Raw genomic sequence first — 12436 nt, 5'->3', positions numbered from 1 at the left:
CAAAACCTAATTCATTGCCTTTGAGTGTATTCTGACACATGGCGGCCCTATAGGGCATAGCAGACTGTCCCTGTGGGTTTCGGAAACTCTACCTCGATATGGGAGCAGATGTCTCATCGTTCTCCTTAGGAGTGGCAACTGGTTTCCAACAAGCCTCCTCTGGGGGAATGAACAGAAGAGGTGAAAGCACAGACAAATAAATCCGAGTCTCTCCTGCCCCTGCACGGCTCTCTCTTCAAAGAACCTCCCTTTGCTGCTGTGCTTAGATGTCCTCCTCTGGGATCAGTTCCACTGAAGACTTAGTGGCCCCTCTCATGACTTTCTACTGCCTGGGACCCCATGGTAACTGTCTATCACAGAGGAGTAAGACAGGGCACAGACTTAAGCTGTAGGAACAGCTTCACCTCAAGCAATGACCTCAACACCCTGAGCCAACAAGAATCATCATCACCACCACCCTTTGCTGATCTGTGTGTGTGTGTGTGTGTGTGTGTGTGAATCAGGCTAAGCACACCATATATTAGCTTACTTAATGCTCTCAATAAAACAGCCTATGTTCTGTTATTTCCATTTTTATCAGGTAAGGAGGTGGGGGGGAGACACAGAAAAGTAACACATTGAAATTCAAAGCCAAGCCCATCACACCCCAAAGCTCATGCGCTCACGCCTACAGCAGTCTCTTGCCCCAGAGCCCAGCTCTACAGGACCCACGCCTCTGTGCATCTCTCCCTGGAGCAAAGAGCAGCAGGTCCCCCAAGCCCACCCTTGATCTGTCTTCCCCCACCGCATATCCTCCACCAAAGGCCCCAGAGAGTTCTCTTCACCTGGCCAGTGACTGCCACACTCCACGCACACCTTCACGTGTGACAGCCTCGGGTCTGTAACTTACGCCTGAAGGACCTGCTCCTGTGTTCTTTCCTGGTGGAACAAAGGCATTGACGACCCAGGTCGCTGAGGCAAGGTGTTTATTGATTAGCTTCCTATAAATATGCAGCCGCTCTGCAAAGTAGACTTCAACTCTTAGGTATGCGGTGGGCCAACTCCTCCCTCCCTTTGCCCCTCCTCCTCCAATGTATAACTAGGTTTGGGCAGAGCAGGGATTAGACTGGCAGGGCTGACCAGCTGCATGTGCCACATGCTCTTCAGGGTCTGGATTTAGGAGGAGGACTCCCACCCACTCAAATGGCAGGCGATAAGGTAAAGCAGCATTGTGCTGGTTTTGAATCTGCTTTTGAGGCAATTAATAGAAAAATGTGCTTAAGTCAATCAGCAAATCCAGGCTTCATGGGATGTTGGCTCCCACCGATCAACGCTAGTTCTCTTTACCTAGCCAATGAGTAATTCCCTTGGCAGCGAAAAATAAAAACCCTGTAATTTATTCATTAATGATGGGGTTTTTAAGTTATTTGCCATATTTTCTGACTAATCTGCCTAACTTTTTCTCGTCATTCTGTATAACCATATTACTACGGCTATGTACAAAAGAAAAAGAAGACAGTGTAACCTGAATGTAACTAATGCTTACAACTGAAGTGGACTCTCCAAAGATACCACTCTGTGGAGAATGGAAGGACTGTTGTAAAGTAAACTGAGATCTGACAGCCGAGTGCAGTAGGAGAGCTGGCATTGACTTCGAGAAAGGGAGAACACAGTCACAAGGGACATTATGGAAGCATCTGAGAAACTATCATGTGCTGACCTATGAGTGAACGCTGCGGCAGTCTGCCCCCTCCTCTGGAAACCCTATGGAGCAGTTCTATCCTGTCCTATAGGATTGCTCTGAGTTGTAATCAAGTCTACAGCAATAGATTGGGGGTGTTTTGCTTGTTTGTATTATGTCATCTTAGTGTACTGGTGTTATATTCTTGGGTGTATTGGCTATAATGCCATTATGTAGAAAAAATGTCTTTGTTCTCAATAAGTACTGACAGAAGTATTTTGGAGTGAGATGGCACAACATCTGCTATTTATTTTCAATTGGTTCAGCCAACATGACACATACAGCAAGAGTTCAGCACATGTGTTAACCACTGGTGAATGTGGGGGAAGGGTATGCATGATTGCACTCAACTTCTCTGTAGATTTGATATTCCTCAAAATAGAAATATAAAATACAAAAGGGCTCAGTATTGTTGTTCCCTTAAAAGTTTCCTCTAACCGCACTCTAGCACCCATATCTATGTCACAATATTCGTTTGGAGCGGGGGTGGGGGGTGGGGTGGGGTTTGTGCCCCTGACAGAGTAGGAACTGTATGTTATTATCTGGCGAATTTTACTGACAAAGCAGGGTATCCCCCACGTCAGAAAGTGACTTGGTTAAGCGCATAGGCTTGGGTGTCAGTCAGACTTGAACTTGGGTTCTGGAGCACTTGGAGATGCTCAGACTTAACCTGGGCTAAGCTGTAGAGCCAACACTGGTTTCCTATATGGTGACAAGGTAAGGCCGTATTGGACTAGAACACCGACAGCCATCGCATCAATTCTGACTTAGAGGGTTTCTGAGCCGTTGTAAATCTTTATGGGAACAGAGTCTCATCTTTCTCCTGTATTGGACAATAGTGAAAGGACATGATACAGGCAATTCAGGATTTTTGTAGTATGTGAGTACTTGGAGGTAATTAAATTAGATACTACGAGAAGTCTGTCGTTACTGGTTGCTGAATGTGTTCTGATTCACAGTGACTCTATGTCTGACAAAACAACCCCACCGATCCCATACCCGCTTCCCAACCATTGTTGTGTTTGAAAGGTGGCGTTTTGATGTTAGTAATGCATTTGGATGATGTGTATATTTAAAAGTAACTGCACATCCTGGCCTCATAGGTATTACAGCTTGCGACAAAGCTAAAGGACACAGTACTTTAAAGATAGTGTCCAGGCAAATATTAAGTTAATAACTATACAGATTTAGGTATGTAGATTTGAGAAAATTATGAAGGCCATGCTCATAGAACTGAAGTTTGGAAGACACTGCAAAAAATATAGCTAACATAATTAACATATTAGCATCTGGGCAGCTAGCAGATGTTCAAGCTTCATTTAGAATCATCATTTAATTCCTTTCAGGGGCTTTGGTACATGTGTTGTAGAACTTTCTATAGAACAAGGGGATTGTCTAATAATGAAACCCAAAAAAGAAGAACTGACATCAAGCTCAGTGTTTTTGAGCTTTTGAATCTACCTGGACTTTGAAAGAATTGGGATTAGCGTAGGACTGAGGGTCCGGTGAACCTGCATGTCCCTGCTAAGACCTTAGCAGGGACCCTAGTTTCTTCAACTGAAAAATGTACCAGAGTCACAATAAGTGAAATGATGGCATGATCCCTGCCTGCAGGGTTATGGGATCTGGCATAATCTGCAGGTGGAACTAATTTTCCAAGCAGATTCTGGTTTCACCCTATCCAGGTTCAGGTTCAAAACCATTAAGAGTAAAGTCCACCTCTCGTTCTCACTAGCTATTCTCACCTGAAATCCTAGATTGTGCAAACAGTTCACATGCTCAGCTGCTGACCACAAGATTAGAGTTTCAAGTCCACCCAGAGGTGCCCCTGAAGAAAGGCCTGGTGTTCTAACTCTGAAAAACAAGCCATTAAAAAAATTGTACAGAACCCCATTGTACTCTGACACACACGAGGGTGCCATGAGTTGGACTCTACTTGATGGTGATTGATTTTATTGCATGCCTGGTTAATCGTCTAAAGAGAAAGTGTATTAAGGTTTAAACTGAACAAGGAAAAGATAACTACAAAGTCATATCATCCAAATGATGGAGACCATTAGCCTGGGATCATAATGATGTCCATGGGTTTACTGAGATACAGAGCTTTAGAGAGCACAAGAGAGGTCAAAGAAAACTATCACAAAAATATGGTTGGTGGCAGACTGATAGAATGTCCTAAGTTCAGGGAACCAGGGCAAGGATTTGGTACACCAGGTTAGTCAAGGGGCCTGACAATATTGGTCCAGGGGCTTCCCTGAAGTGACCCCCCAGGACAGTGATCTCCATAAAAGATACACTCAGGTCAATATGCACCTATTTTGATGCTAACCACTGAAGATGTTAGATGGAATAGTGAGGGCGAATGGAGTTTATTTCAACTTCATAATTTCAGAAAATTCCCCTCTCATGAGCAAAGCATTGTCTGGCCAAACTAGTCACATAGGCAGTGAGTTAGTTAATTGTGCCAGCCTGGCCAATAATCACATGTGGGTCTGGTTGAAAGGCGGAGGGATAAATGGGTGGTGAAGCCTCGCCTTTCTAGTTCTCAGGTCTCTTGTTTTGTGATGGTTGCATCGGGTGCAGCTGCCTTAGCAGTTCCCTGCTTCAGCTTGCAAGATTGACTTCCTACAAGACATCCCCAAGGAGAAGCCACATGGATCTATCCTGATGCAGCCCTGGGTGCTGGAACAGCCATGTGGAGACCCCTGCCAGTGCTGAGATGCTTACACGTTCACTGACTCAGCTTTCCTCCTGCAGTCGGCATTATTGCCTCTGTTTTGTGAGGTGGAGGACTTTGTGGACTGGTGTTGGGTTAATGGGTTAATGTTGGACTTATGAGCTTGGGCAGCATTGGGTTGGGATGTTTTCGTGATGCACCTTTTCTTTACATAAAACTCTCTCTTATACGTGAGTCGCCGTGGATTTGTTTCTCCAAAGTACAAAACTAATACAGGCAGTTCACTGTAATTGTCGCTTCTCTTCATTTACAATGTCAGAGAAAGAAACGGCAGCAAAGAGCCAATGTAGCATGAAGCCCAGAGAGGAAGATTAACTCTGAAAAGGAGGATAAGTGACAAAGCAAATGAGATGAAATCAAATAGACGTAGGTATTTGGAAAGTCTCAGAAATTCAAGCGAACTGCTTAAAATCGATGAGTATCTATTACTTCTTGCCTGGATACCTGGGTGAAGTTTCTTTCTTGGAGAGTCACAAGTGGAGAATTCCAGGAACAGGGCAGAAGAAGTGGGAGAGGAGATATATGTGATAACTCTAAAAATGCAGCCAGGAAGACCAGACCAGGGCAATGACTTTAAGAACATTCTAAGATTTCCAAAAGAGTCTTGGCGGCATAGTGGGTTACAAGTTGAGCCACTAGCCCTAAGGTCAGCCATTTGAAACCACCAGCCACTCCACAGAAGAAAGAGGAGGCTTTCGACTCCTATGAAGATTCACCGTCTCAGAAACCCAGAGTTTCTGTCCTATAGAATCACTATGAGTCCGCATCAACCCGAGGACAGTGAGATTTCCAAAATGTTCACAGCCTTCATATATTATTTATAGTTCTAATTTTTCTTGTTTTTATAAAATGAGCAGTTGATTTTGGGAATAGCTACAGCATGGACTTATAAGGAACAATCTGGGAAGGGAATAGGCACAACAAAGAGAGGCCTTCTATCTTTGAAAAATGACCTTTTAAAAAATAAAACTAATACAGGAATGGTGGGAGAAAGACGGACCTGTCTACTCCCATAACGAGTTACAGTCTTGGAAACTCACAGGAGCAGTTTTATCCTGTCCTATAGGGAAGCTATGACCTGGCACCAACTCAACGGCAGTGAGTTTTTGAGTACAGGAACAGGTAACAGTATTGTGACTTAGATTGGGTATTTGGTATTTGGGGTGTAGATTGGGTATTTGGGGTGACAAAGAAAGCTGATGGAGAGGATGGGGAGCCAAATCCACAACAGTCATCACCTTCACCCTGCTTCTGTGGCTCCTCTGCTCACCATTGCCATGGTCACTGGTTGGACTATTACAATGAGAAGAAAAACTAAATGCTGTGTTTGTGATTGTGGGGGAGCAAGAAGAGAGAGTCAGCAATGAGAGAAGAGAGCAGAAGTCCAGGGATGAAGTGGGGCTTTCAGTGACCAAGTGTTTGTAGACTCTACCTCGAGAAAGAAAAAAATATGCAGGAAATTGACTAGCATATGTTGACCTTGGGATTGGCTTTGGGGAGACCTGGGCTTTCTTCTGCAGCTCCTCCATAGATGAATCGCTGAGCAGCCTTTACTGCTTCGTGACTAGCTGCTTTACTGCTTCGTGACTAGTTTTCTGTGATAGCTGACGAAAGGGAACTGTGTGATAGATGGTTAAAAAAAAAACGCCACTTGAAAATGGTGGCTGCTTGGTGGTTTGGTTTTGAGATCAAAATCACAGATGGATGTGTAAGGATTTCTCCCCCACCCACCCACCCCCACCATTTAGAAATATTATAACCCTACATTTTTCAGATATGTTTGACTTCGTATGTGTGTTTCTGCCTCGTCAGGAATGAAAACTAACAAAGTATTCAAAAGCATAGCCTCTGGGTCAAAATACTTACTCTACAATTTACTGTGTGTGACACCAGAACTAGCTGCAGCCTAGTCATCTGTAAAGTAGCGACGTTAATGGTGCCGTCACAAGGAGTGTGATAAGCAGAACAGAGCCCTCCAAATACACCCATAGTCTATTTTCACAAACGTATGAATATGTTACCTGCCATGGGTTTAGATGTTGAAATGAGAACGTTATTCAAGATTATCAGGATGAGCCCAACTAATGGCATGAGTCTTTAAGAGTAGAGAGTTTTAACCTAGTGTGGTGGGGGTTGAGAGATGTCACTTGAGAAGATGGGACAAGTCCATTGCTGGCTGTGAAAATGAAGAAAAGGTGTCACTAGCCTTCAAGTACTGACGCTGTCCCTCAGTTTGCAATCAGGAAGGGAATGGACACAGTGTCCTTCAGCCACAAGGAATTGAATTCTGCCATCAAGCCAAATTTTCCTCTAGAAGGTTCAGGAAGGAATGCCGCTGGCTGATGTCTGGTTTTTGGTCTAGACTTCTGGCCTACAGACCTATAAGCTGATAAATTTCAGTTGCTTAAACAACTATATTTGTGGTTATTTGTTACAGTGACAATAGAAGATTAACTCAAGGAGTAAATGAGATGGTTCATATAAAGCCTTGGATGAGTTGCTTTGCAGATAGTAACTATAAATGTTCAGTATTAAGTCTTCAGGCTGTGCTTTCATTGTATGTAAATTCAGACTGCCCACTTTAAATAATTGGGGGAAGAGGTGTGGCTAATGAGGAGTATGAGCAAGGTTAAAGAAAAGTGCATTCTGGGTAGGCCTTGGTTCCCCTCACTGCTGAAAGGGCTGCTGTCTGTAAAGTAGATGAACATCTAGGGGCCAGGAAATGGAATAAGAGGAAAAGGGATATGAGGAGAAGCCCCTAGATAAGCAACTGGAACCTTATCTTGGCTTTCTTTCTTTGGCTGTTAAAGCCAATGCCATTTAGATGTTTAATTCAATTGGGAGAATAATTCTAAACATCTGGTATACCACAGACCAAAGTGAGTGTGTATAGTATACACACTGTGGTAGCATCCCATACATCAGCTCTAAAATCCATTGTTGTAGGGAAGGAACTTGCTGAGAGGGAAGTCTGCGTAGGCACTACCGGTAGTTCTGGGGTAAAGTCCAAGATCCTGCATGTGGAACAATGTCTCCAATAAGATTCTAGTTTTAGAGTCGCTAGACTATATATCTTAAAGGGTTCTTTCAGGGTGCTTCTGTGCTAAGACTTTGTTGATGACCACACTGTAAGCTTCCTGAACCAACAACATTTCATGCTGGGAGAAAAGGAAACTACAGTCATCCTTCATTTAAAGAAAAAGTGTAGCTCCTCCAGGTGAAGTGGCCCAGGTCATATACCCACCAAGTACAAGAGCAGGAACTGAAATTCATGTTGATATGACCCATTTATTCATTCACTCAGCAAAATGCTCACTATATCCCTTTTGTTTCATTTTTAAAATTAAATACACATTACATTTGAGGGTACCTGAAATGTTTTTCTTATGAAATAATAATATAAAGGAAAAATACCCCTTTCTACTCCTTCTCAAAGTTCACATTTCTTCCCAAAGGACATTGTGGAAGTTACATAATCTGTTGTCATTTTGAGACTTAAGGGTGAAGGAGTGGAGTTTAGCCTGTCAACCAGGTTGCAGCCTAATAACCTCATATGGAGGCACTCCGGAGATAAATAGCTTGCTGGAGGTGGGACACAAACTCACTCACGCCCTGTGAGACATTTCTATTGACAAGACACACATGGAGTTACACTAGAGCTCTGGAGCCAGAGCAGCCACATGGAGACCCCTGCCAGTGGCTTTCCACCCACTGGTCTGTGATCTTCCTGCATTCAGTGTCATTGCATGTGTTTTGTGAGTCTGAAGAGGATTTCATTGATTGGTATTGGACATATGGGCTAATGTTGGACTTACAGACTTGAACTAGACTGGGCTGGAATGTTTTATCAATATTCAACTGCTCTTGTATATAAAGCTCTTCCTTATACACATATGAGCCTCCCTGGATTTGTTTCTCTAGTCTACCCAGACTAACACAGGCATCATCTTGTCATTGTTGTCAAAAATATTTTCTCTGAATTATACACACCCACATTTAACTATAGCACTGGGAATGGCCAAAAATGAAAGCCATAATGACCGATACCCTAGGTGTTAGTGATTTGAAATGGACTGGTACTGACCATTGTAAATCAGAAAATCATGGTTTACTACATCAAGAATGACACTATCAAGAGGAATGGCATTGCATTTCTCATCAAAAAGGATATTTCAAGGTCTATCTTGATTTGTAATGCTATTTGTGATAGGATTATATCTATCTGCCTTAAAGGAAATACAGACAGTACAACTATTATTCAAATTTATGCACCAACCACCAAAGCTAACTGATGAAGAAGTTGTGTTTCGTTGACTATGCCAAGGCATTTCGACTGAGTGGATCACGACAAACTTTGGATAGCCTTGAGAACAGGAAATTCCAGAATACTTCATTGTGCTCATGTGAAACTCATACATGGATCAAGGGGCAATTGAGAAACAGAACAAAGTAATACTCTATAATTTAAAATCAGGAAAGGGGAGGCTTGGCAAGATGGCAACCAGGTAGGCAGCTCATGCTGGGAGCTCCATGGATATTGGTGAGTTGAGAGATCTAGGGGCCGAGTGGGGGTTCCAAAGTTGTTGCTTAATTACCACAACAGTTGTTTAAGTCTCCTGTACAAGCCTGGGGAGCACCGTGTCTCAGCCAGACACAACATCCTGAGTCCAGCCCCCAGCAGAGGCTGCTGTAGTCACAGTTTGATATTCCAAATAAAACAGACACTCCCACTGCCTGTTAGCAGATTCTTCCCCCAAGATCAGCACTTTCTTTCCTTCCTTTTCCCTGCCCTGCCCAGCATTCTTTGCCACTCTAACAGACTTGGCTGGCTGCCTCTAGCCAGGAGCAAGGGCCCCACCCCCGCTACATCCCAACTCCCTGAGATGTGTGCTCCCACACCCGGGCCAGCACTTTCCTTCAGACCACAGCACACACAGCTGAAAATGGCCACTATGGAGGCCTAAGGGTTACTGGAGCATGACACAAGCTGACCTCAGAGCCTGAATACAGAGAGGGCCACCCAAACTGCCCTCCAAACCACAAACTCCTGATAGGCTAGGGTGAGAGGGAAACCCCAGTGGGACAAAGGTGAAACACAAACCCCCAGGGCAGTTGACTACAGGCAGCCTGCAGAAGCATCAATACCCCAGGGCTCTTTGACTCCTGGGAAAATGGCACCTAGTTCCAATAAATCAACACAGAAGCATCAAGCTGCCTCAACAGCTTCAACAAGAAGACAAGAGAAACAAAATCTAATGTCAGAGGATGAGCTAGCACTAATTACAGTCTTAGAAAAGGCAAACTTTGACCTCCCACAGAAAGCACAAAATGCTGCTTAGAGTAATACAGGATATGAGAGAAGCAATACATAAAAAGGATGAAATGATAGAGAAGAAAAAGGTCATGCACCAAAGGTAAAAACAAGAGCTAAAAGATGAGATAACAAAACCAGTAGCAAATTCACAGACGTCACCAACCAACTGGAGGAGACAGAGAATCACACTAGTGACCTAGATAACAACCAAGCAGACTTCACCACACAGGAAAAAAAAGTCAAATAAGAGAATCAGAGAAGCTGAAGAAAATCTGAGAGCTATGTTTGATGCTATGAAGAGGAAGACCATCAGAATAATTGGTTACCGGAACAAGACACAATGTAGAAGTCAACGGCAAAAATTGTGATGGAATTCTTAAAGGAAAACTTCCCCAGCTTACTGAATGAGAACCAGGCAAGCCTTCAGGAGGTCACCTCCATTTCAGGAGGCCAAAAGAACACCAGCTAAACTGAATCCCAAGAAGTCAATAAAGCATATAATAGTTAAACTATCCAACTTTGAGGGAACGGAGAAAATCATAAGAGCAACTAGGGAAAAAAAACACAGTCACCTACAAAGGCAATCAATTAAGAATATGCTCAGTCCTATCAGCAGACACTATGAAGAAGAGGAGAGAGTGGAGTAACATATTCCAAAAATTGGAGGAAAATAACACAAACCCAAGAATATCCAGTCAAATTATCTACCAAGATTGATGGAGAAGTAAGAGTCTTCCCAGACAAGGAAAAACTAAAAGAAAATGTTAAAAGAAACCCAGCTTGCAAAAGATCCTTGCCGATCCAGTATGGGCAGAACAACACTCACCAAGCACAAATAAGAGAACGCCACATAGAACAACTACACCCTGTGATCAACAAAGAGAAAACAGCCCCCAAGATAGCATCGGCTCAATGGTGGAAAGAAGGCAAGAATAAAACACACACACGCACACACACACACACACACACATGTGCACAACCCACCAATAAGAATGGAGGTAGGAAAACATCCAACACAAAAGGTACAAGATGACATCACAGAGTCCACAGGTGGATTTAATAACCCTGAATATCAATGGACTGAACTCAGGCCTCAAAAGGCAAAAGCTAGCAGACTGGTGGAGCTCTACTGCCTAGAGGAGACACATCTCAAGATTACAGACATAAATAGGCTGAGAACCAAAGGCTGGAGAAAAACATACCAAAAAAATAGCAATTCAAAAAGAGCAGGGGTAGCAATCCTAATCTCAGATATAATTGATCTCAAAGTGCCAGCCATAGCAAGAGATAATGCTCAAGGGAACAGTAGACCGAGAACCAGTGAGCATAATAAATATATACGCACTCAATGAGAAGACCATGGAATTCATCAATCAAATGCTCCAAAAGATGAAAAAAGAAATCACATGCTCAATAATTATAGTAGATGACTTTATTACACTGCTCTCTGAGAAAGACAGAGCACAGGGAAAGAAATTTAACAAGAAGGCTACATATCTAAACATTACAATTACACGATTTGACCTGATACATATGTACAGAGCTCTCCACCCAAATACAAAAACCTTCACATTCTTTACAAGCCAACATGGCACGTACTCAAAGATAGACCACATTCTGGGACGCAAGTCAAATCTGTGTAAATTCAAGCACATTAAGGTCACACAGACCTCTCTCTCTGACCATGAGGCTGTAAATCAACAAAAGGAAGATGAAGAAAACCAGGGCAAACAATTGGTGGATGAATAACTCTCTGTTGCAAAAGGAGTGGGTACTGGCCCAGATCAGAGATGAAATTGGGAAATTTCTAGAAACCAAAGAGAATGAGAATATGACATACCAAAACCTTTGGGACACAGGAAAGGCAGTTCAGAGGAAGTTTGATAGCAATACATGCACACATGAAAAAGGAAGAGAGACTTACTGATATGCTGACACAAATTTTACAGCAATTGCAGCAGAGTCAAAAGGACAATCCTAATAATAGCAAAAGAAAGAATAAAAATCAGGGCTGAGATTCATGAGAGTGAAAATAAGAAAATTATGGAAAAAATAATGCTCCTAAAAGTTGGTTCTTGGAAACAATAACTGAATCGACAGACTGCTGGCAAACCTAACCAAAGAAAGAAAGGAACAAATTTCAATAGCAAGCATGAGGGATGAAACAGGGGACATTACAATGGGCACTAATGAAATCAAAAGGATAATTACACAGTACTATGAAGAACTGTACTCCAATGAATTTAACGACTTGGAAGACATGGACAAATACTTGGAACAACAATTCTTCCCTGGACTATTCCAAATGGATGTCAAGAATCTCAACAAACCCATAGCAGTAGAAGAAATGGACAAGGCTATCAAGGGATTACCAACAAAAAACTCCCCCGGGTCAAATGGCTTCACAGGAGAACTCTACCAAGCATTCAGGGAAGAATTGACACCAATCCTACGCAAACTTTTCCAAAGCATAGAAAAAGACAGCAAACTCCTGAACTCTTTCTATGAAGCTAGTAAAACTCTGATACCAAAACCAGGCAAGGATCCCACAAGAATCAAGAACTACAGACCAATATCCCTAATGAACATCGATGCAAAAATCCTTATCAAAATACTGGCCAATTGAGTTAGTTTACTGTGCCAACCTGGCCGATAAATACATGGG

At 42.8% G+C, this 12436-nt stretch overlaps 1 protein-coding gene across 1 annotated transcript in view; it reads left to right on the top strand.

The window, feature by feature from the left end:
• The first annotated feature begins 1125 nt into the window (after positions 1-1125).
• Positions 1126-12436, top strand: part of SLC2A2 (solute carrier family 2 member 2) — a 49204-nt gene continuing 37893 nt past the window's right edge. The window contains exon 1 of the mRNA XM_045297581.1: positions 1126-1197. Coding sequence (XP_045153516.1) covers positions 1183-1197 — 15 coding nt within the window. The 5' untranslated portion in view covers positions 1126-1182. The remainder of the gene's footprint in view (positions 1198-12436) is intronic.

This window comes from Echinops telfairi, unplaced genomic scaffold (assembly GCF_000313985.2).
Source record: "Echinops telfairi isolate 266 unplaced genomic scaffold, ASM31398v2 ScPeMD7_7420;HRSCAF=8458, whole genome shotgun sequence".
Classification (NCBI taxonomy): Eukaryota; Metazoa; Chordata; class Mammalia; order Afrosoricida; family Tenrecidae; genus Echinops; species Echinops telfairi.
This window is presented reverse-complemented; position numbering and strand designations above follow the sequence as displayed.